The sequence below is a fragment of the Lycorma delicatula genome, chromosome 1 (assembly GCF_047948215.1).
Source record: "Lycorma delicatula isolate Av1 chromosome 1, ASM4794821v1, whole genome shotgun sequence".
In the NCBI taxonomy this organism is placed as follows: Eukaryota; Metazoa; Arthropoda; class Insecta; order Hemiptera; family Fulgoridae; genus Lycorma; species Lycorma delicatula.
Window position 1 is genome coordinate 145079158 of NC_134455.1, and position 26762 is coordinate 145105919.

General features: G+C 28.6%; 1 protein-coding gene and 1 non-coding gene across 32 annotated transcripts in view; both read right to left on the minus strand.

The window, feature by feature from the left end:
* The window catches only part of shot (dystonin-like protein short stop), a 644960-nt gene that overhangs the window by 79703 nt on the left and 538495 nt on the right, over positions 1-26762 (minus strand). For 21 of the 31 annotated variants that reach the window (XM_075363589.1, XM_075363494.1, XM_075363728.1 and 18 more), the window contains 9 exons: positions 25354-25452; positions 19123-19407; positions 17273-17432; positions 15714-15911; positions 11821-11951; positions 10246-10408; positions 6365-6663; positions 2199-2255; positions 599-646 (listed from right to left, as the gene is read on the minus strand). In XM_075363589.1, the coding sequence (XP_075219704.1) occupies positions 599-646; positions 2199-2255; positions 6365-6663; positions 10246-10408; positions 11821-11951; positions 15714-15911; positions 17273-17432; positions 19123-19407; positions 25354-25452 (1440 nt within the window). The remainder of the gene's footprint in view (positions 1-598; positions 647-2198; positions 2256-6364; positions 6664-10245; positions 10409-11820; positions 11952-15713; positions 15912-17272; positions 17433-19122; positions 19408-25353; positions 25453-26762) is intronic. The other 10 variants (XM_075363700.1, XM_075363543.1, XM_075363611.1 and 7 more) reach the window with 3 other exon arrangements.
* On the minus strand, positions 4997-5135 carry LOC142318586 (U4 spliceosomal RNA). Its single transcript, XR_012754967.1, has one exon. It is a non-coding gene; the product is annotated as a U4 spliceosomal RNA (small nuclear RNA).

Consider the following 26762-nt stretch of genomic DNA (forward strand, 5'->3'; position numbering starts at 1 on the left):
TGATCACTAAGCCTGTTGTACATAACTTATCAGTTTCATAATTTACTTTTAAAAGATCATTTTTAAGCTTGTTAAATGATTTATATAACATTTCTTCTTTATTTTACATTAGTGCTAGCAATGAATCTACATATTTTAAAATTATAATGTAAATAAAAGATCTATTACTTTATTATTATTACTAATATAATTATTCAATTTGCTTACAATAATTTTAAAAAATTATGTAGAAAAAATTAATGTTAAGTTTAAAGTGAAATAATAATTAGTACAAACTGTTTATTTGTTCTTCTAATGATATAATACCAATGAATGCTGTTCAATTAAAGTTGAAGACAAGATAAAGAAAATTGCAGCCATAAATCAAACATTTCTCTACTAACTTATGAAAGATATAACATCACTAACATACAAAAAATATCTGATAAATTTTATCACCTAATATATGTTATTAATATAAAACTGCTATAAAGCAATATAAATTATAATTAAAAAACAGCATCAAGTTAAATATAATCTATAAAAAATTAATTGAATTTTAAGCAAATAACAAGGCTGAAGCAAAATCTAAGCGTTATAAAGACAGAACATAACAAACCTTCCTCGCCTATCTTGTGGGCCAAGATTATCACGCGAGGCTTTCAAACTGAAATTAATGACAGAAAAAACACAAAATCATAAACACATTGAATGCACACACAAACAAGTAACATAAAATTAATGTATAAAAAAATAAAACCTTAAAAAAAGGGTAATGAATAAACTTTATTCAACAGATAAACTGTTTGGACAATAAAAAAAAACAAAGCAATAAAAAATTAAGATTACAAAACTGAAATCTGAAAATTATTAATAAAATCACTTTTATAAGAGTTTTGTGGACCTCATTACAAAAATGTTGATATCATATTTGAACAAATTGTCTGACTGAATCAAAAGAATTTTCTTCCGACCTACCTAGATGTTAATAAGAAGAAAGGAGAAAAGTTATAAATAGGATGGGAGGAAATGGAAAAGAGAAAAGTGCAATTACAATTTATTTTAGCATGGTTAGAAAGAAACTGAACCTTTCAATAATTTTTCAAGAGGAAAACTCCTTTAGGGAAGATGAACATAAATTAAGAACAGGAACATGAGATCAAAATGAGGAGGAAGATGATTTCAGCTAAATTAAGGATGATGCAAAGAATATAAAACAATTATGAAACTGCAATTTAAAACAACAAAAGTTTCAAGTTCTTAATAGAATTCCAGGAACGCATGAGGGAAGACAAAATATTGTTAAAGATAAAACTGAAGATAGATTTATCTCTGAATGCATACAAATACTAAAAAAAAATAAAACTATAAATTTTTAATAAGTAAATAATTGATTGATTGATTGATATATTTAGCTTACAAAAAATAATGCAATATATATTTTTTTTTTAGTTTACTGGTCTACAGATTAGCATTGCATAAACAAAGTACAACTAACTGTTATTAATGTACTAAATACAACATTAAAAATTATAATAAATAAATAAAATCTTACTTTTAATGAGAAATACAAACATTCTGCAAAATTACAATATCAACCATAAATAAATATTTTTTATCCTTGTGTCAGTGTTCAGTGTAGGCTGACTTATAGAAAATAATCTTAATACTTCCTATTCAAAAGTGCTACATATCTACATCTATCTATCATTGTGTATATATATATATATCCAACCACATTCAATTAAAACAATTAAAATATTTATTTATTTACCAACTAAGAAATGTTTTATTCTAATGAATAAAATTTGAGATGATATATGTGAATTAAGCTGATTAAAACAAAATGTCAGAATTAATTTGAGAATGTATGTACAGGGCAATAATAACAATGGAACTTTACTTTTATGAAAGATAAAAAAGATAGCAATAACTATGGAATATTAATTTTTTATAAAAATCCTAATTCATTTCGAATGAAACAACTTCATTTACATATGTCTATTTACTTCTCAGCATACTTATATAAGTACCACTTACACAAATATGTTTAACTATTTAGTGAAAATATAAACAATTAAAACCCTGAGGTCCACAAGAATAGGAATTATAATCAATAATACATCAAACATACATAAACATGCAAAGGAAAATAATAAAAAAAAGGAAAAGCAGATAAACCAATGTTATGGATAAGGATAAACATGCAGTGCACAGACCTGGCTTTGCGTGCTGAATCATGAAGGTCTGTTGTGCTCTCAGACAGCTCATCCTTCCTGTATTGTAAGAAAGAAAAGAAAAGAAAGAACAAGAAACATTAAGTAGTGCCAGGAATTACAGAGGATATTACAGTGCATATTAAAAATGTTACACTACATTAAAAAAAAACCATTACAAAACAAACACGTAAAACAAATTGTTAATTATAACCCAGAAACTGTTCACAAGTAGTTCATCACTTCTAAAAACTATCTACATTTAAATTAGCAACCATAATTTTACAATAAACTGTAATACAGGAATTGTTTTTCTGACACTAATGAAAAACGTTACAAAAAAATTCAGAACAAGCATAGATATTTATATGCATAAACACTGCAGTCATTTATTCATATGGAAGTTGTATAACTTAACATAAATTCTGATTAAAAGAACTACAACATGATCACTTTTGTAACACAATCCACCTCAAGAGAAAGCATTCAATCGTATTTAAAGAAAAAAGAAGAGAAAAAACATATTTGTCGTTATATATATAAAGCTGTCAGTAGTATATTTAAAGGTTATTTAAAATGGTTAGATACAATTTTTTAAATTATCTTTTTTTTTTGTAATAAAATTATTTAAAATTGCTCTTCACAACCTATTCAGGCTTTAGAACAAGCATATTTTTAAAATTATATAGCAAAGCGAATAAAGAGAAACTAAAATGAATTTTTTAAACTGAAATGGAGTTCCTTAAATTATTAAATTTTATGTTAATTGAACTTTTATGTGAACTGAATACATGAACTTAAAAAACTGTTTTACAGAAAGTAAATATAAATACAAAATGCAAAGTAATGCTATACAATATAATATACAACTTTATTTTATTCTAAAAAGCATCATAGTTAATTGTGAGTGATTATGATAACAAAATGTCATCATAATATGTTTAATTTCTTGACCAAATAAACTTAAATCAGTAAACTTTAAATCAGTAATTCAATTGTAGTAGGAGATTAGGAAATACAATCTAAAAAAATAGTTTTACGGAAAAAATTAAAATACAAGAAAGTTATGTAGCAATTTAATGACAATTACTTGTCAAAATAGTTTTCATGTTCATCTAACAACTTAACATATTACTTGCTACTCTGTGGAACTCCAAAAATAAAATTTTTGTTCAAGTTTTTCTATATTCATTTTATTAGGCAATTTTTAAAAACCATACTCAGAAAATGTTTAAATTTAAAAAAGTGTTAAATTTATAGGTGGAAAAAGTTAATGCAAGTAATTTTAAATCCAGTGTAGATGTTAACTAATCCATCACAGCATGTAGCTACTCAATCAGTTTAATATTCCTAACTAATGCTACTGGGTGAAGTTAATGTAGCAAGTTTCTCTATCTCAGCGAAGTTTTGATTTCTAGATTAAATAAACAACAGTATTTAATAAAAAAAATAGAATACAATAAGTACTAAGGACAATTAAAAAAAAAAAATGTATAGCATCACTACAGATGGAATGTTTTATATAATGATCATGTTGCAGAATTTATATTTGAAGTCACAATAAGTAACCAATATTTAAAATTAAAACAGAACACAAATGTATTATATAACAGAACAATAAATTATGTAATATACTCATAGAAATAAATAGAATTTCTATAAAATTCATATTAGTCTATAAAATGTAAATGATGTGTAAAACCGTAAAGAAAAAACTATTGTATATTCAAAATTGCTTTAAAAGAATGCAGCACTTCTTTAATCCTATAAATTTACCGTAATTAAATCTGTAGGCATAATATTGTGTTCACCCATTTCTAAAACTTTTTTATTTATTATTAAACCACTTTTAAGTAAAATATGAATCAATTTATTCAAAAAATGTAAATTAAATAACTTAATTTATTTATAATACAGGCATTATAAATAAACGACGTATGATTTCATAGCAAAATATTGTTCAAGAATGAAAACTCGTTCTATGCTAAAAGACATTCTGTTCGTTAACACGACTGGAAACAGCACAAAAGTTTACACAGCTCAAGGAGAATCAACTCACACTGCCGTATCTATATCGGTTGAGTAGCGCTATCAACTTCATGTCACAAAACAAAATTTCCCTTTCTTAAAAAAAAATTACCAGACATTAACAATTAATGTAACAGGACTAAAAAATCATCCTGTATTTACAGTCGCAAAAATGTCTCTGGCAGTGAACTGAACCCAAATACTTTTACATTAATAGCATCTATATAATTCCTTTTATTTAGTTAGTTGCACAGAAAAATCAATGGAGAAAAAAACTATTATTACTACTGATACTCAGCAATATTTAAATCAGTTCAGCTGACTCAAGTGACACATGCCTTAGGATAAAGGTGATGCAACCAATAATTGCAAGTCTAAAGTTAAATTTACATGGAATAAATTTGTACTAATCACAAAGTAATAAAAGATATATTACTGATAAACATATTAACTTGTGAACAGTTAATAATCTAAAAAAAACCACATAAAATAACAAATCAATAAAACATGATATTAAATAATACAAAATAGCAATTAAGTGCAAAAAGGCAGTGAAAAAAGAACCACATAAACAGGTATCATTTTAAACTTGTACTAGCAGAATGGAATTAAAAAAATTTACATTATATACCTATAATATTAACAAGATTTAAAAATTAATTTCTCGAACATGGTACTACTGTTATATTAATTAATTAAATAATATTAACAATTACTAAAGTACACCTTACCAGCACATTTAAAACTAAAAAAAATGTGAAGACAAAAATTAAAAATCATAATTTAAAATCTATAAACAGTAATGACTGTATGGTCTTATACTGTTAGGACCAGAGTCATTTTTTTTTCAACTAGCAATAATCGTACCTCAGATGAACTTCACTAGTTACAATATCACCACTGTGTAAAGTTTAATTTTTGACGATTTAATTTTAAATTAATGATTTTTATTTTTGACTTTGATTTAATATTTTAACTCCTGATGATGGCTTTCAAGTAAGCCGAAAGATCTACAGGATATTTCAATGTGCTGGTAAGGTGTATTATTTTAATAACTGTTAATATTATTTAAATATTTACAGGACTATACAAACACTACAGGACAATTACGTTTCATTAAATAACAATTATGGCAGTGATTTATATTATATGTTAAATAACAAACTAAAATCATATTTTAAAAAGTCATAAATACAAAGATAAATGGAAAGGAACCTAAAGCAAATATTAAAATATTACAATCCTTTGAAATATGATCATACAACACTTTTTTATCTCTATCTCAAAAAAGAAAAATCAATTCCACAGAATTTTTAAACTGGTTCAGTGTTATCAAAATTACAGTTAGAATATCTGTAATTGAATAAGGGCTATTATGTAGATTATGACACTAACATTGATCTCAACTGAAGAATATATCAAAACTAAAAACAAAATCACGTTTGTTTGAAAAGTTAATCACGTTTGTTAAGTTTGAAAACTTAAGTATCATCAATCATTAATTGCAACATTAATAATTCATTCATATCTTTGTATTCCCTAAAGAAAGACTTAGAAAATACAAAAACACAGCTAACTCTATCCAAACAAACAATAATTTCACCAAAAAACATTATTTACTTAATCTGGTTTAAATAATAATTTAAAGCAGAATTATTAATTATGAGATTTGTAACGACCCATATTAAAAAAAAGAATAGTAATACAGTAGAGTTCAATACTTTCATGAGATTTATTAGTAATCCCTTTATAAAGAAAAAAAAAATTTAAATCTAGTTTATGATCAATTCCAAGCGCAGAAAGGCTTGAAATCATTGTTTGACAGCTTTATTGCTGCTAAAGAAAGCATTTTATTAAGAAATTGTAAATATTCATCAAACTCATATCCCATAAGTGGTACAGTTTCTATGGCTAGTTGATAGTACACATTACACAACTTATTTAGACACCATTAATCTTCCAAAACATAGAGCCAGTGGACTTTTGATTTTAATAATTACAACAAAAAAAATCTAACTACTCTGCTTCATGTGTAATAAATAAAGCACAAATCCTTATTCATTCACAATTAATGCTATTAATTTTATTACTAAAATAAAATAATCTTGTGCTAGAAAAATCCTCATAAACCATCTACTTACGAAGCAGCAGATAATTTCTTGCCACTACCACGTCTCTGTGGTTCTGATTTTGCTGGCTGGACGGGCTGCTGTCTTGCTTTCAATACACTGTCGACTTCAGGCTGCCTTCTAGCAGTGTTTTCCATAAACTCTTGGTGATCAGCAATTAATGCTTCTAAAGTCAGAATGTCATCCGGTAAAGGTTCAGCTTCTAAAGTAGTCAGTGTTGATTCCAATCCTGCTAACCATGCTAGCAGTTCTTCTAGTAATGTATCAAGATCCTGTAAAGATCTAAGATGTTCTTGAAGCCTTTGCTCTCGCTAGAATAAAATAAAGCATTATATTTTAAGAATCATAAAGTTTCAAACACATTACTTTATAAAAACAAATATTGTGTTCAAAATACCTACAAAATTTTATAAATTGTAACTAATACCATAATAATAAATTAAGTAGATTAATATAAATAAACATTTTCTGTAACTTATTTTTATACTCTCTGTAATACAATAAAAATGTTCAAATTATATTTTAAAAAAGTCAAAAATAAATAAATATACTGTATATAAACATACATACATACAGGAGGGTGATTTATGAGGAAAGGGGAATAATTTGGTAGTTGATTCTAGAGCTTGAAATAAGGAATAAACATCCTTACAAACATAAGTCTGAAAAAGCTTTGTTATTTAGTTACAGCTAGTGAAAGAGTTTGCCCAGATTTCAGCGACCTGGGTGAAATAAGGTGATACTGAAATTTTTAAGGCATTATACAAAGAAGTAAACTTGGATGTTTTCATATGTTTTTGAACTGAAAAATTGAAAAAACAGGTTTCACAACTGAATGCATAGCCACACCTAGCTCTGGAACCTTTGAGTCTCAGCAGTAATAACATCAATTTTAGGTACTTTAATTTTCTTAACTTTGTTAACAGATTTTCTTACTTCTCCTTTAAGATACTTTTTATTCTTTCATTTCTGGAATTTCTGCACAAATAGGTTACTTGTCATTATCAAGATGCAGAGACTGTTGTAGTATCTCTTCTAGAGACTGACAGCTGTTCTAAATCAATCAATGGTTCCCCTACCCTTATTTTCTATGTCCAAGAAAGAAAAAAATATATATATATATGTAAATAATATAAAATATAATTACCATATTAATTTCCAAGAATCAATTTTTGTGGCAAATTAATTTTTCTAGGAAATTAATAAGGTAAATTTAATTACCTGATTACTATGTTTTGATGGTTTATATTTCATATAATATTAAATTTTATTAACTCAGTGATAAATATGTTAATGATTTGAATTTTAAAAAAAAGTTGAGACCACCAAATTGACATGATGTTTACGTTGACATAATTTTGAAATATACGACAACTAACTGTTATAATTCCGCAAATATCACAACTTTCATACAATTAACATGTGAAGTTTTAATTATTGTTACAAATATGAAGAATAATGTGAGTTCCTGAGGATAGAGATTAATTCTGAAAGTGCTTGAACGGGTCAAATTCATTTGTTGGTGAGCAGTTTTTTTGTATATTAACTATAATTAAAAAAAGTATATATATTATATATATAAAAGTAACTATTTTTTTAATAATAACATAAGTGTTCAATTAAATGATATTATCAATCTGACATAAAACTTAACACTAAACATACTCAATGTTTAATTAAGAACACATTTCAATCATATAAGCATGATCAATCAAGAATGGTACAAGGAAAAATCAATGTTTCTTATTTATTGTGAATTTTAAATGACATAAATGAAACCCGAGTTTATACACATGGTTCAATATCTTTTCTGTCAAAATTTTAATGTTGAACGTTGAGGTACAGTTCCAGATCAAAACACCATACTCTGATGGATTGAGACGTTGAAACTCTGATGATTGAGACGTGGTGAAAAAAAACCACCTGGCCTTCCCTGTTCAGTCTGAACTCCAAAAAATGTAGACAGAGTGAGAAGGGCAGTTCTTGCTAGTCTAAAACGATCAGCTATGTGACCGGCTGTAGTGCTGGATATGTCACATCGTTCGCTTCATTACATCTTACATCGTGATCTCAAATTTCACCCATACAAAATAATGATTGTCCAGTAGCTAACTGAAAGGGATTTATGTAGCACAAAGAATTTTGTGGCATAATGCCATTCTTATGGAAGATGAAAACACCCTAATAATGATGAATGACAAAGCCCATTTCCATCTAGATGGCTACGTTAATGTACAGAACTGTCGGTACAAGGCATTAAAGAACCCGCATGAACTACACCAAAAACCTCTCTACAGCTCAAAAGTAACAGTGTGGTGCAGTGTTTCCAAGGTAGGGATTGTTCATCCTTACTTTTTTGAAGAGGAAGGAATTACAGTTACAATGATATCAGCGCACTACATCAACATGTTAAATAACTTCCTGCATCCAAAACTGAAAAGGCATTGGGTAAACATGAGACAAATGTGGTTCCAACAGGATGGTGCCACAGCTCACATGGCAAGAGCATTAGATTGAAGTGATTTGACAAATGTTTCCTGGACATGTCATTTCACAATTTGGCAATGTTTCTTGGCTTCCATGCACTCCTGATCTATCAATCTACGACTTCTTTTTGTGGAGCTACCTGAAATCAAGAGTGTACATGAACAAGCCACACACAATCAAAGCCCTGAAAATTTCCATTCATCAAGAAATTGAATCTGCGTTGAATGAAATGGAGAAAGTTGTGCAGAGCTTTGAAGAAGGTTCCAATTTTGCGTTTGACAAGAAGGATATCTATCATCTTACTGACATTATTTTCCAAACCTAATTATGGTATGTTGATTTCAAAAATGCAATAAAAACATTATTATTTAATGTAAAACTTTTTTACCTATAATTAAAACAATCAAAGTTATTCAGCAGTGAAAAACATGCGTTTCCTCTGCTCCACCCTTATATACTTACTGAAAGATGGTTACTTATGTCTCTAAGTAACCATCCTACTAATTCAAGATTAATTACTTTTATAACACATACTGATTATGCAAAGTATTTTTTTTTAAATGTCATTTTAAATAATTTCATGTTTAAAACTGTAAAACAATTTTATTTTAAAAATTGAGAACATGTGAAATAAAGGATAAAATTGAGATTTAAAATGTCAAGGAACACTAAAAAGTTATAAAGAGTAATACTGTAGAACCTTTAGTTTAAAAACCACCCTCTTACAAATTGTTGGTTCTGTTAAAGAGCTGAGGAAGTAGCATTCTGAAAAACTGAACAATATCAAATAAGAATAAAATGCCAACAGCTGAATCCATAATTAATAAAGTACAATGCTGAAAATAACACAACTGGGCACTTTTATTTGCTTGTTGTTGACATTTATCAATGCAAACAGAAATAATTCAACTACAAATAAAATTAAAATATTTAAGCAGAACAAGCTAAATAACCTATACATACTTATTCGCTTTTTTCAAGCAAGTTGACCAAAATTTTAATGAGAAAGGTTTAAGAGAAGACTAAAAAGAGAATATACAAAGTAAAAACATCATCAATTATTAAGAGTCTCAGGATGAAAATGGAAGATGTTTAATTAGATTTCATGGGGAACTGGGAAAAACTTGTTGGCAGCAAGATACCTAAAGGTTCCTAAATGAAGAAAAAAGAATGAATAAGATATATGAAAAATGATGCAGATGAAATCATTTAAATTGTATGGATGTATGGAGAATGATCACAGTCCAACAGTCTTCTTTCCATAGAAAAAGAGGAAGACAAAGAAAAGAATGGTAGTTGTAAGTTATGAGTGACGTACTGGCTACAAGAGCATGACTATTAAATAGAAATTTTATCTATGACGATACATAATATGACCAAAACAACTTTAACTTATAAAAACCAACCTGTTTTGCCCAAGTAGAAACTTCATCCCAACGTGCTTGTATAATGGTTATCCAATGCTTAATGACTGTAGTCGCATCTGGATGTGCTTTGGCAAGAATTTGTTGGGCTAATGTTATTGTAGCATCTTTTTCAACTTCTTTTTCAACCATCTCTCGCATAAATCTAGATCAAAGAAAAAATATGCACGTAATCACAAACATGAATTATTATACAAGCAATATAGATTAAGACCTTCTATAGAATAACTTTAATTGGCTTTAAAAAATATTTTTAATGATTACAAGATAATAACATAGTACTATGAAAGGATAATTTTAAAAAAAAGGCAAACTTGACAGTTGAGTCCATACTGTTCACCTAAGAAATACATGCAGCAACTTGCTGAACTTCTTTACCTAGTGAAAAAACTAATAGAATTTTGAGGAAAGGCCATTTTTCAAATATAGGTTTTTTTATAAGGAAAATAAAATTTAACTAACTAATGAATCACTTATTGAGTTTAGCAATATATGGTATACCAATAAAAATTACGTTATGAAATATAAAAGTAAAATTTTTCAAGAAAATTGGCAAAAGTACTATAAAACTTTGAAAGAAAAAAGATTGAATAATCCTAATGATAATAAGAGAAAATAGTTAGATTAAATTCAATTACCAATGAACGTAGATGCTGTTTAAATTACTGCAAATATCAAGTAACTAACAAAGTAGCCTGCAACCAAATATAAAACTTCTAGCAAGTCTCTAATCTTTCACATCTTCTTTCCCCAATCTTTCATGCTTTTGTAATAAATCTCTATTTAAATCCATATAGCAGATAGCAAGGAAGCATTAACATACCATTAAACAGCACAACTATAATCATGAATTATAGTTGTGCTATATCATAATCATCATAAGGATTTCATGAATTGGAATTTCACTTAAGACCAGCAATTTAATATTTTAACTAAGGGAGAGAGAATAAATGTAGTGGATATAAAAATAAATTACTTTTAAAAATTTTCTAACATATATATTTTAACAAGAAGCCATAGATATTAAAAAATGTTCAATTTTCAGAAATATAACTAAAGATTAAAAAGTAACCAAATAGTTCTACAATAATTGAAGTAAAATGAAGTCTTACTTAATAGTAAGTCGTGGACAAAATTATTTATTAATTTAAGGTGGTAGTTTTACTAAGCATTTAAATCAGATCTGTAATACTTCTAACTAATCGCAAAAAATATAATCAGTCTTTCTTTAAAATTTTCTAAGGTAGACATATAAGCAATTCCAATTAAAAAGCAACAATATCCATTTCATTCAGTAGCAATGCTAATTATATATCTAAAGGATTCCAGCATACATTAATTAATTAATGATTCCAGCATTATGAATAAAAATGTATTCCTGAAGCCAAATAAATGTTCCATCTGGTGCTGAGGTACTCATTTTACTACACCAATAGTACCTTATTTACATTATTACCTTTATAATTTTGCTAAGCAAACAACATCATGAGTTATTGTCCAAATATTTTTTTTTTAATAATTATGATTTAATTAATAACTAATATTACAACTACTGACTTAGCATGTTCTGCAAGCTGATTTCTAGTTTCTTGTTCATCATCTGGGAGTGAATTGACAAATCTTAACTTCATTTCAGCATCGGACAACCATTCAAGTAACATGTGAACTCTCTTGTGCAGAGTCTCGGCCTGAAATTTAAAGTAAAAAATTGAAACATTACTGTTACTGAACTAAGCATTTAATTAATTTTAATACTGATGATAACATTTAAACTGGTTGAGATATGAGGTCTGTAAATAAAGTAATGAGACTAGATTGTTTGGCAGCCAAAGTGGCAACACTGTAAAGTTAGTAGTAAACATATGGTTATATGAACAGCTGATTTATATTAGGTATTAATATTTTTAGTCTATTTTTGTCACATGAGACGTAAATAAACTTTTTGTAAAACGAGTTTTTGTTGTGCATTACAAAAATGGGTGATACTAATTATGAGCAACATTGTGCAATCACGTTTTGTGTGACAATGCTACCGAAACATATTCAAAATTGAAAAGGGCATATGGAGATGACGCTCTGTCAAGAGCCCAAATTGTTAGGTTGTTTAAAGCATTTTCAGATGGCCAGGAATCAGTTGCAGACAATCCACGGTCTGGAAGACTGTTAACATCAAATAGTGACGATAATGTTGACTGAATCAGACTTGATACGGTACAACCAGCAATTAACTGTCAGAATGATTGTAGAACAATTGAATTTGAACCATATCACAGTCCATCAAATTTTAACAAACAAATTGAAAAAGGTTTGTGCAAAATTGGTCCCAAGAAACCTCACTGTTGAACAGAAAAACAACAGGATGGAAGTGTGCCACGATCTTCTAGGGCAAATTGAAACTGATCCTGATTTTCTAAAAAAATGTTATTACTGGTGATGAATCTTGGATATTTGAGTACAACCCAGAAACAAAACGCCAGAACAAGGAGTGGCACAATTCAAACTCACTATGTCTCAAAATAGCAAAAATGACCAAATCAAAACTATGCACCTTGTCACACTGCACTCTCAATTAATGAGTTTTTGGCAAAGAAAAACGTTCCTGTAGTTCCTCAACCACCTTATTCATCTGACTTGAGTCCCTGCGACTTTATCCTGTTCCCGACTTAAAAAAAACACCTCAAAGAACACATTTTAGAATAGCAGAAAAAATAAAAAAAATTAACCACCATCTGAAGGATATTCCAGTTTCTGAGTTCCAACACTGCTATGAAGAGTGAGATAACCATATGAAGCATTGCGTGGCTTCCCAAGGGAACTATTTTGAAGGTGATAGAGTCCATTTATAATTGGATTGTAAATAATAAGTTTTTCTGAGTCAATCTCATTAATTTATTTACAGACCTCGTAAACTTAAAGATTTAGCAAAGGGAATTATAGGTTAGACTACTTGAATTAACCTCACACAAGAACAAGTCAAAAATTATGTAAACGTTTTGTTTTACAATTTAGTTATACAAAGGTTAGGGTTGGGGTTCAACAAGTATATCATTTTTTTAGTCACTTTCCTTGTCAATGCATTTGGTCCAGCAATCTACAAGCTTGCGTATTTCTTCCAAGAAGAAGGTTGGTCACAAAGCCACTTTTGCACTGCTTCCTACACATTTAAGTCTATGGAATATCATGAAAAGCATCCTTGAGCACCCCAACAAATGAAGATCAGAAGGAGTAAGATCTGGGTAATAGGGAAAGTGTCCCAATATCTCAAAAAGGTTTGAACAGTGTGATGAGCCAAGTGTGGGCAGGCATTGTGATGCAACAACAATACTTTCTTCAACAATAGACATCGGTGTTTGTTGAGAATTGCTGGCTTCAGCCTGTTTTTCAACACTTCATTGTTAACTCGTGTTGGTGATCGTAGTTCTCTTTTTCATGATAGGCTTGTGTCACAAAAAAGTCAAAATAACCTTTCCCGCCAATGGCTGTCTTCAATTTTTTCTTCGTCAGAGATCCCAGGTGTTTCCACTCCACACTATCATTTCAATTCTAGTTCTTAGTGATGAACCTATATTTCATCACCAGTAACTATTCTGCTCAAAAATATGTATCATCTTCCTTGTTGAAGTGATCGAGTAAGCACTGGCAGATGCCGAAACATTTGAACTTGTGTTCTGCAGTAAGCTAACTTGGTATCGATCATGCACAGACTGTATAGAAGCTGAGCTCACTGCAGATGATTTGATGGGCAGAACCATGACTGATGTTCAAAAAAGTTGCTACTTCATTGATGGTAATTCGCCTATTCACCAGAACATTTCTCAAGCTCACTGAATCTTGTTCTGTGATGAAGGTTGATGGGTGTCCTGCTCTCTCTTTGAACGTTACCAATCAATTACCACTACTTTACCACCAATTTTAAACTTCTTGATCCAAGAAAAAGATGCTTTTACCAATTTTAAACTCCTTCATCAAAGAAAAAGATACTTTTATGTGATAAAGCATTGTCCCCATATTGTAATAAAAGTCTATAATGAATTTCAGCCCCTTTCACACCCTCCAACCAGAGAAATCAGATCATTGCTCATTGTTCATCTGTGACACAAACTGGTAGTGGAGCAGACATATTTACACTTTAATAGCCAGAAAGCAAATGATGCGATTTTGATCAAATTTTGCAAACATGACTGTAGTCATACCAACTCTAAGCACGCATGCGCAGAAGACAGTATGATAACCTTGAAGGTGTGTTATGGTGAAATTGTAGATAATTTTTTACTCACCCTCGCAGATGAAATTCTATCTTTAAGTAATAAAAACACTTTAAGTCTTATTGAGTAGTTATAGTATTGCTTGCTTCTTACAATCATTATTTACTGCTTGAACATACATAGAAATTAGGTGGATCATCTTTCCATCCCCACTGTTCTCCAGCCAACGGACTTGGAAATAAAGTCTCTTTAAATAATAATACAGGATCAGTCTAGACAAAATTATTCAATTGATTTTGATTACTTAAAAGAAAGAATCAACAAATTTTAGTGTAAAACATTATCTATCAAAAGGCAGTAAATCATAATATAAATCTTTTTAATGTTATGTTGACTTAATGAGTACGAATAATTAATTTAAAACTTTGAATTTTTTTTTAATTTGGATAAGTCAATCAATAGTAAAAACTCTTAATTTTTCTAAAAGAACAAGACTGAAATTTTGTAATTTGTCTGAAAGGATAACTGAATTCAGTTCTTCATGAATGAAGGTCATTAATAGAAGTAAAAGGCCTGAAGGTAACAACTCTAAAAAGCAGAGGCAAATGTGAGGTTATGCACAGATCAACAAGGGCTGTAGGGCCAAAAAGTAATTATGTAAAGGACCTAAAGGAATTCATAAAGTCAATTTGTGGTTTTATGTGTTGTCTTCAGTTTCTAACAGTATTACTGCATTGTTTCTAACAATCCTGTTAACAGGATCATTTGCAACAGCCAATTTTACACAAAACAACACAATGTTACAGCAACAGTCAATTTGCTGTTCAATCCTATTTGTTACCGTCTTCTTTTTATTTCAAATAAGGTTAACACAGTCTTATTTCTGTGTCTTGAAACTATTGCTCAAATTTAATATACTCTTATTAATTTTAAAAAGAAAACTGTCAGCAATATAAAAATTTGTACATCAACAGCAACAACCACAACAGACATATGTTTGACCAGATTGGTCACATTTAAAAATGGGATAATTGTACTCAATAGAAGGAAGTTTCATGCTAGATATATTAAAGAGAGCAAGGAATGAGTTTGTTTCCTAGAGGCCCACAAAAGTTTCTTTATTTTAATAGAAATACAAAATATAATAATGACTTCTTTAGTTATTATACTTCTAATTGTTACAAACAAGATCAGTAAGCTAAACTAATCAAATATATTACTTACTAAAAGAACTATGATACTTACAACTTTGAGAGCTTCTTCTAGTCTTTGCGTTTTCCTTTCAGCCAATTTATTAGTACGAGTCCACAATGAGTTTAGTTCACCCAGCTGGTTACGTATTGTCTGAGCATCAGACTTGCTTGCTTTCTCAATTAATTCTTTGCCAGTTGTTTGGACGGATTCCATTTGAGCAGATCGATTCTGCAAATCTTCTTCCAAAGTCTTAAAAAAGAAAATTTCAATTATTTAATGATTTTATATTTGCTTTAAAAATGACTTAATTACTGCCAGTGGAAATTCAAAAAGTATACAATACTGTCCTTACTTAACTTAGGAACGATATAAGGAAACACCTAAGAGTTCTGAAATTTCATACAATACAGAATTATTAGGAAAATTTATCAAAATGATAATAAACTGTAATAGCCAATTACCTATATAAACCTATGAGTTGAAAATGTATTAACAGATTTGAAAGAATAAAATATTGTTTTACAAAATTAAACCTTTACGCAAATGCTATTTTACATATACCTGTCCTATATGCTTAAGTTTTTCTCAGAAATGAATTCTTATAAAAATAAATAAAATAGTAAAAATCAATTATCATATACACTATTAATACAATGCACACCTTTTAACTTTATAATTTAATTCAAAAATTATATTCTCAGTTTCATCTTTGAACGTATTTTTACATTTGAAATACAATCTCTTTTCTTTCAATAATTCACAGGAAAAAAAGTAAATTAAAAATTACACTAATACCATTTTATATAAGGTATACCAAAACAGAGTTTAATAACACATCCCATTAATTTATTACACTTTGTAATAAAATTACTGCAGACATAATGTTGATAATATGAGATAATTGCTCTATTAATCGTATTTGTATAAGTGTTAATTTTATGAAACCAAGGATGATTTGATTTTTTATAAATTGTATATTATTATATGTAGGTTTTCTCTACATAATGATGTTTCAATTTGGTTGACCTGGTTTATTCAGATACTGACATCTAAATAATTTAACAATCTATTTCAAATGTGAATTTTAAATTTTCATTATAAATTTTTTTTTAATATTATTAGATGCTTATCGTTTATTACTGGGTTACATATAATGAGGTTACCAATATTTTAATTAAATATTTTAATCATGACCTAGGATGCAGGATCCCACAAAAGTACTTTCATGAAAAATTAAGGTACGGTGTCTTAACTCAATATTGTGCAATAGATGATTTATTTTACAGAATATAGATATAATTTAACAATACAGGTGGAATAATATGAAAAAGATTAATTTCAGTAAAATAAATAAGTAAATATAAATAAATAAATATATATATAATGCAATGAGTTCATTCAATGGGGTCCTATAATTTGTTTTGTAGGCACAACTTACTATTCAATAAAAAATGAGTTAGAAATAAACTCTAATTTATGGTGAAAATAATGAATATGGATTTAGTTCACTAAAATACAAATAATCAAACATAGTGTTCATTTCTCTTAAAGTACATACATGTAAAATCAATAACGTGGATCAATATAAACAAAAATGTTATGATAGATACCTTATGCTGTTCAACAAGAGCCATTACTGTGTCCAGATCACCATGGACTGGAGTATCTTCTGAGAGTTCTTTCTCAGTTTTCTTTAACCAATCCAAAAGGGCTTCCAGAGCATCCTTAAATTGACCACAATATAGCAGTGCTTCTTCCAGTTTCCGTTGTCTGTAAATATATTTAAAAAATATATCATTTATACAAACAAAAAATATTTTTCTATTTTACATTAAATTAATTATGAAGAATATATCCTAATTATTGACAAATACTCTAATCTTTTATTAATAACTACAACCTATAACAATTTCCTTGTAGAATCTGACATTTTTAATCCTTTTATAACAAGGAAGCTGAACCACTGTTTAGCGTCCTTGTTATAAAAGGATTATTCCTTGTTATAAGGATTAAGGTGTCAATGAATAAAACTACAAACACAAAACTTCAAAATTACCTTATAACTCAAAATTTCAAATTTTCACAGTCATAAAAGGCTGCATATAACATTGTAAAAAAAACAAATTAATGCATTCCTTTCTATGAAAAATGCACTGTATAAACAGCTTCTATTTAGCATTGAAAACTGTTTGCTTTGCTAAATGAAAAAGCTTCACTATTTTTAATGATGTGAATCGACTCATAGAAACTAAAAATATTAGGTATTTCTGTCATTTCTATATTTTCTGAGAGTTGGGGGCAGCACAAGTGATTACACCATAGAACTTGTAATAGAATTTAAATACAATTAAGACTGTTTAAAAAGTAATTACATGAAAAATGTTATTTTCCTTAAATTATTAAATCAGGTCTACCTAAATATTTACATGATAATACCTAAACCACTTTACTTATTATGAAAATAAGTTTACAATAGTTCATCAATATACTCAAACAGTCAAAACTCAAACTAGAACTAACTTTACACAGAATTTTAATGTATAATAGATTACAAACAAATGTGAATATATTTCTCTATTTATATTTAAATATTTTTATTCTTATTTGTGATACCCCTGGCAGTCTAAATCGTATGCTTGTATATAGCACTCCTGAATGTGGTTTAAAACTTGATTGATGTTTTTAATAGTATCTTTTTTCTAACGAACTTAAAATTATATTTTATTAATAACAATAATCAACTACTTTAACTTTTATCTCAGTGATCACTTTATAATAAAATAAAAGCAACAATTTTTTTTTTTTAATCGCACAATTACTTTCATTTAGAAGAATTAGTTTTTACTTCAAATATACTTTATATTAGCTCTGGAAATACAACTAAAAGATCTCTCATCAAGATAAGACCTCCTCAAATGCAAAAATAAACCATTAAATAAAATAGTCATATAATTAATAAACAGCTATTTACTATTTATTTTTTTTTAAACATAATAGCTTACATAGAAAAAAAAGATGACAATTTCCCAGATGGCAGTTTTACATATCTAAAATGCTCCGAAAGCATATTATTATTTTTTTTTAATTTTCTTCAAGATAAAGAAATGTAATTATTCACATGACTATCTCAAAAAATATATAGACAAGATTATAATGCTACAAAAATAAAAAATTAAAGTGAGCAATACATAAATAAAATAATATTTTTCAATTTTTAATATTTTATTTTCAAGATTTTCTTATCTACACACATCATGAAATTTTAACTTCATGTTATTAGCTTAAGTGATTTTCTTAAACTTTCACAAGTTGGCGTGAAGTAAGTGACTGTTTTTAACAATTAACATTCTCTTATATAATGGTTTATAATCTGAAAAGAAAAAACTAAATTTAAATTGTTAATTCTAACAAAAAAAAAAAATAATTTTTTAGATCACATAGTAAATATTAAGTAACTTACCTGTCAACTGATTTGGCACAGACACTATTCCATTTTTCTTTGAGATCTGTCATCATCTGCCGTAACTGTGGTTCATCAGTTTTAGGTGCCTTTTCTTTTAAAGTCTTGCCTGCTCTCATTGTTGCATCATAAGTAGCCTGCTTCCCACTGAGCGCACGTTGGAATTCACGATGTTTTGCCAATCGTGCCTTAATTCGTTCTGGGTCATTACCGATGCTTGAAGCCTCTGCAGCCAATTCATCTAATGATTTCTCTGTTTCATTTAACCAGTTCATCAGATTTGACCTGCAACAATAAATTTCAAAATTAAGAAAGAAATTCAAATTATGCCATTTTTCTTTTAAAGCAAAACTGAAATGAATTAATTGCTATTAGTTCTTATTTAATTAATATTCTTAACATAACAGTCACATGTATAACTACAAAATAATCATCTCCAAGCATTATTATTATTTTTTTAATAAGCTTTTATATATATATAGTTTTTTTATTTTTTTTATTAACTTCGGTTCACTGTTAGGTACTGCTTCAGAGGATGAGATGAATGATTTGTAGTGTGTCTGAAAATGCCATGCCTGATCGGAATTCAAATCCAGGATTTCCGGATGAAAGGCCGAGACCCTACTACTCGCGTGATGGAGGCTGGCTATGTTATAGTATTGGGTGGGCCAAAAATCACTACAATGAAAAAAATTTATAGTTTTTTTAATTATTAAAGTTTTATTATTTTTTTCTTTCAGATAAAACTTACATCAAAGAGGGCTGGTTCCAGCAAGATGGAGCCCAGGCACACAGCAGCAGTGCCACAATAGAGTTACTTATAGACCAATCAAATTAGATTGTTACATGCCAAAATTAACTTCCATTAGGCAAGACATGTAAAAAATAGGAAAAATCCCCTAGAATTGAATAAACTACATTTCCACTCTCTCATATTTCCACATAATTTTCAAAATGGTGTCCAAAGTTGGCAAAAAACAGTGTTTTTTTTTTGTTTTAAAGAAAAACTAGACGTTTTAAATAAACATTTGTAGAATATTTTGCAACAAAAATTTTAAGCCCTGCCTGAAGTCAATTGATCAACAAATAATTAGTTACTTAAAAAGCTGCTAAAATAACGTTTTCTTCAATTATTAATAACTTTAAAATGAAACACGATTTTTTGATGAAACTTCCAGAATATGTAGTCCTTGACAAGTAGAATAAATACTTTTGTGACTTTGCAAAATATTCAATAGTTTTTGCAAAAATCAAGTTTTTAGAAAAAGACATTTTCTTAAAATTCAAATAACTCGTACTGTAATGCACCTACATGGCCCATCCCATCTGGGGCTTAAAATTTTCTTAAAGAGTTTTTCTAAACTGTGCAAATAGTGCGTATATTGCAAAACAATTGCGAATATGTGAAAAATTCACCAAAACATCTACTTTTTTTTGGCTCAAAATACTTCAATTATTTTTTGAAGTTGGAATTCCATCAAAATGGCATTATTGCCCATCGATAACTGCCATTTTTCAACAAATTTAAAAAAACAGTTTTGCTCTATGACCTACTGGAGCCAAGATATTTTTTTTTTCAAAAAATTCTATGATTTGTCAATAATAAGGTCAGAAATTTGTATACATTGTACTCAAATACTTGTACTTTAATATAAAAATTATTCCGCAGTGATCGATTTTGTTTTCTTCACTGTAAGCTACATTATGTTGGACCCCGTAAACTTATTCCATTTGGCATGTTATGTGCATGATGGGGGGAGATAGACTTTATCTTGGCATTCTCAACTAGTCTGTCAACCAAGTCGAAGTCTCTCTGTGCCCACCACGCACATCAACGTGCCGAATGGAATAAGAAGTATTTTATGAAGCTCAACATAATTTAGCTTACAGTGAAGAAAACAAAATTGATCGCTGCAGAATAATTTTTCTATTACAGTACAAGTATTAGAGTACAACTTGTACAAATTGCAGACCTTAATGTTGACAAATGAGGTCCTAGCAATTTTTTGAAAAAAAGAAATTATCTTGGCTCCAATAGGTTGTATGGCAAAAACTTTTTTCACAGAAAAATGGCAGCTAATTGATTGGCAATAAAGCCATTTCAATGAAATTCCAACTTTAAAAATAACTGAAGTTTTTTGAGCTGGAAAAAAAGTCGATGTTTTGGTTGATCTTTTGCAATTTACAATTGTTTTGCAATGTGCGCACTATTTGCACAGGTACAACTCTTGAAGAAAATTTTAAGCCCCGGATGGGTCACAAAGGTGTATTACAGTATGAATTATTTGGATTTTAAGAAAGCGTCTTTTTCAAAAAACTCGATTCTTGCAAAATCTATTGAATATTTTGCAAAAGTCAGAAAAGGTAGTTATTCTACTTGCCAAGGACAACATATTCTGGAAGTTTTGTGAAAATTTTTTTTTTTCATTTAAAAGATATTAATAATTGAAGAAAATGTTAGGTTATTTGCAATAATTAATTTATTTGTAGATCAATTGACATCAGGCACAGCTTAAAAGTTTTTTTTTCAAAATGTTCTACAACTTTTATTTATAACATTTTTTTGTAAAATTTCTAGTTTTTGTTTAAAACAAAAAATACTGTTTTTCGCCAACTTTGGATGCCATTTTGAAAATGATGGGGAAAAATAGGAGGGTGGAAAAGTAGTTCATTCAAATTCCGGGGAATTTTTTCTATTTTTTACATGTCTTACCTAACAGAAGTTAATTCTGACAAAAAATCTATGCATTTTTGACAATTTGATAAGCATATTAGGTCAAAATTTGGAAGTTGAATAATTTTGAGAAATTTGGATTTTTGTTGTCCTCCAGGGTCACCGGATTTGATGGCAACTGAATTTTTCTTTGAGGCTATTTGAAAGAAAACATTTATTTCAATAAGCCACAAAATTTAGAAGGGCTAAAATCAACATTCAAACCAGAATAGCAGCAATACCAGAAGAAACATTGGTTATAACTATGCAAGATGTGTTAAAAAGAGATTTGTGAGCGCTTTAGAGGTGAGTTTTTAAAAGATTTTTTTTAAAACCTAATTCAATAAATCATGTTTTAATTGAAATTTAATTTAAAGATAAAAAATCTAATATGTGCACCACATGACTTCCTTGTATGCCTGTTAGATAACATATACACATTTTTTTTTTTATTGTTATTGAATTATTTATCATATTTTTTTTTTTTACAATCCGAGGTTAATAATTACACTGATAAACATACTTTTTGTTTCTTAACATGCAATACATGATTTTAATCTGTTTTTTGATGCTGAAAACGAATATGAACTCAGAATCTTTCTATCGCCCACTATTTTTGAAAAAGTTTTAAATTTTAATTAAATGATTTTAACGTATAATTAGCATTTTAAGCTCCTATATTGTATTTTTTTAGCTCATTTTTTATTGTTTAACTATGTTAACATAATTTGTAAAATATAAATAAACAATACTAGACAGAATTAAATCATATCAGTCACATATTATGACATCATATCTAAGACTGAAGAGTGACCCTTCATGACAAGATTAATCATATCTGTGCAGGTCAAAACATGTACCTGAAAACACAGCTGTGTTGTTTATATTAAGTACTGGATTTAGGAATAAATTAATTTTGTTCAGTCTTATTGTGGTCTTAAGTTTGTTAACAATGCAGCGTCATAATGGCTCAAAATTGTATAAACAATGTGGATGCCTTTTGTTATGTATGTGGTGGCGAGTTTACCATATAATCAAATAGAAAAAACAATACACCTTTAATTAAAAAAGCATATCATTTGTACTTTCAGTGTAAAATTGGTGATCAGGATAAGACGTGAGCTCCTCATATAGTACACACTAATTGTTCTGTATATTTAAGAGGATGGCTGAAAGGTACGCGGAAGGCTTTGCCATCTGGTGAACCTGTGGTTTGGCATGAACCAAAGGAACATGTAACTGACTGTTACTTTTTTTTTAACAAGTATGTCGGGATTTTCTAAAAAATCCAAACATACTGTAAAATATCCTTCATTGCAATCTGCAATCAGGCCTATACCTCATAGTGAAATTATTCCAGTTCCTGAGCCACCTATGAATGTATGTTTTAAAAGCAGTGATGAAGAATCAGGCAGTACTGAAGAAGACATCACTGATTTTGATTTTGAATTATCTTCCAATAAGTTACATCTTATATCAGAAAGTGATTTAAATTTATTAAAAAATCAAGCTGAACTGTTAGGACCAAGACTGCAAGGTTGAAATTTACTTTAAAAAAATACAAATACTTTGGGCTTTCGAAGCCAACAAACAGAACTTTCTCAGTACTTTATTGATGAAAATAATTTGGTTTATTGCACAAATATTGATTACCTTATGTTGCACTTAAGACAAGTTTATAAACCTGAGGACTGGCACCTTTTCGTAGATTCATCCAAGTATAGTTTAAAAGTGGTTCTACTACACAACAGTAACCTTCAATACCAATCGCTTATGGTATTAATTTGAAAGAGACATACAATGTGATGAAAGACGTTCTTGAAAAAATAAATTATAAAAAACATACATAGAAAAAACATCTGGTAATTTGAAAGTTATAGTTATTTTGTTAGGCGTGCAGTTAGGCTACACTATAGCCTACCTAAAGTATAGCCTATACTACGTACAGCATACGAAAGGGATAGCCGAGCTAGGTATAAACATTATATTACCAAAGAGTGGAACAAACATGACAACTTAACTCCAAATGGGAAAAATATTATTCATGAGCCCTTAGTTGAACCCAAAAAAATATGTTTACGCCCTCCCCATATCAAGCTAGGACTAATGAAATATTTTATAAAAGCAATGAAGGACAGTCCTGGATTTTTGTAAATCAGGTAGAACTTTCCAAATATAAGTAAAGGAAATATTAAAGAAGAAATATTTGTTGGTCTTCAAATAAGAGAGTTGACCAAAGATGATGAATGTTAAATAATGTAGAAAGTGCAGCTTGAGCATCATTTAAACACATTTGCAAAAATTTTCTCGGCAAACAAAAATCAGACAATTACCACGATATTGTTAATCAACTTCTTACTTCATACAGAGCTATGGGATGTAATGTCTTTGAAAATACATTTCCTCCACTAGCATCTGGATTTTTTCTACAATTTGCAAACCAAGATGCTATAGTTGCAGTGTGTGGAGAAAGGATTGCCCTGACAAAAAAAAAAAAGGTCACATGAGTCAATTAACATAGAAATGTGGGTTTGTTTTTATTGTAAAGGCTTTGTACATTATAATTCAATCCACATGATGAGATAGAAAACAAAGAAATTTTATGGCATTTGAAGGATAATGTATGCAGAAAGAGGCCTCTGGCTGAAAGAAAACCATAGTTGAATGTTGTGATGTACGATGTATCAGTTTGTGCATCACTTCTTATTTGCCAATATTTGGCGAAATATTAGACAATTGTTGTGCTCACCCTAACTATTCCCTAGATTTAGCCCCAGCAGGCTTTATATTGTTTCCCAAATTGAAAGTAACCTTAAAAGGGTGCTATTTCCAAACCACTAAGAGATAGTGAAAAATATGATACAACAGCTGCACACCATCCCAAGACAAACTCCAGTTTGTCTTGGAATGTTGAAACAATGGGAGAAATGTTGGGAGTAGTGTATTGCCAACAGCAGGGTCTACTTTGAAGGAGATAAGCCTATCAAAGTTGTAAATACATCAATAAATTTTATTACACTAGTTTGGTCTTTTTTTTTAATACAGTTTGTATGATGATTTCATGCATTCATTTTGAGACAGAAAAAAACAAGTTATTAATAAAAGAAGCCAGTCTTTAATTTGCATACTTTAACCATTTTTATGAATACTTTGACCAAATCCAACCAAAAATAATTTTTAGAATACAACAGACCTGATCTAGAATAGATATTGAACTGTTTGATTGAATAAGATCTTACACCAAAATTCATAACATTGGTTTTCATAATATCTTTAATCACTAAAATTACTGTTAAAATACAAACTGAAAAGTGTACACTAGTGTAAACTTTGCTAATTCAGAAACTTAAAACCAGCATTTTTATACTTAAAAACAACTAACACTTAATTTTTAGTAAATATAAATGTGTGAAGTGTGTGGGTGTTAGTGTGTGAACAAAATACTATTTTTTATGTTATATTATTTATAAGAAGGAAGGTTTAAAATTAAAAAAGGCAAAAATTCCAACGTTACATACCAAGCATCATGGAATTCTCTTGCTTCCTTATAACCATGATCCAGTGCTCTTGTTCGCTCTGCACTCTTAGACACTACTCTTTCCCACCTATGCTGTACACTAAAAAGAAAAAGAAAATATTAAAATATAAAAAAATATTTGATGATAATTATCCATTTCTTTAAAAATATTTAAAAAATATAATTACTGATACTTTGTAAAGACACAAACCATTGCAAAAGGCAAACATGAAAAACTCTTAGCAAACCACAACTATCATATATAATGGTATTTCAAAATAAAATAAGATGTGAACTGTTATTGAAATAATTATACTTCCATTTATTAAGTTGTTTACCAACTTACCCCACGTACTTAAGTTGTTCATAACTTCATTAAAACCATATTTAATTCCAGCAATTTCTATGCCAATTTACAAGAAGTAAAAAAAAGCTTAAAAACAAAGAATTGAACATTTCCAGATTTATGAATAAAAAAAATATAATAATCTGTAAATATGTGGATGTGAGATTAAATAATGCTAACTTCTTATGTTGAAATTTTTTTTAGTTCTTTTTTGTTATACTGACACCAACTTCAAGCTACATGATTTTTTTTTCAATATAAGAAATAACTCTGGTAAACAAATTTCCTTATGGTTGATGCATATTCAAAAACAAGATAATCCTAAATGTGTAAGTTGATTATGTGTAATACTTTTTGCATAAGAAACATACACTCAACAAATAGTTTTTGATAAATTTTTCATATTACTGTTGTGTGATATTAAAATTACAAATGTGATCAACCACAATGAAATGAAAAGAAGAAATAATTTTAACAATTCTCTGTGTGACATAATAATAATAGAACAGCTCTATTCTTAGTATAAAGGTTTTGTTTGATTCATTAAATTGCAATTGAAAAACTTACTTCATAAAAATTGCGTGCTTGCTGTACTCCAAATATTAACAAGCACAAGAAAAAGTAGGATTCAGAGCCGTCTCTTGTTTCACACAATATGTAAAGAAGATAAATTTCTGGATTGTTATAAAAGTCTATAAATATGGACAAAATGATCATGGATTGTAATTATATTATTACTCCTAAATTGCAGAAATTAAAAATGCCCAAGTACCTGCATTTCTGAAGACCAAAACATTCAACTTATTTAAAAATTATTTTAAAATTCACATATAATTTTAAAACGTAAATACTTTGAAACAGAAAGATCTATATCTACATCTAGGTATACTTTGTGCCCAAAGAGTTAACATTAAAACTGATCTCTATTGTAAATCTAAAACAAATTTTACAGCTATAAAAAACCATCCATCTTCTTTACAGACAAATATTTGGCCCCCACGTTAAATTAAAAAACTGTACAAATAAGTGGTATTTTGAATCATTCACTATGCAGCCTGAACTTG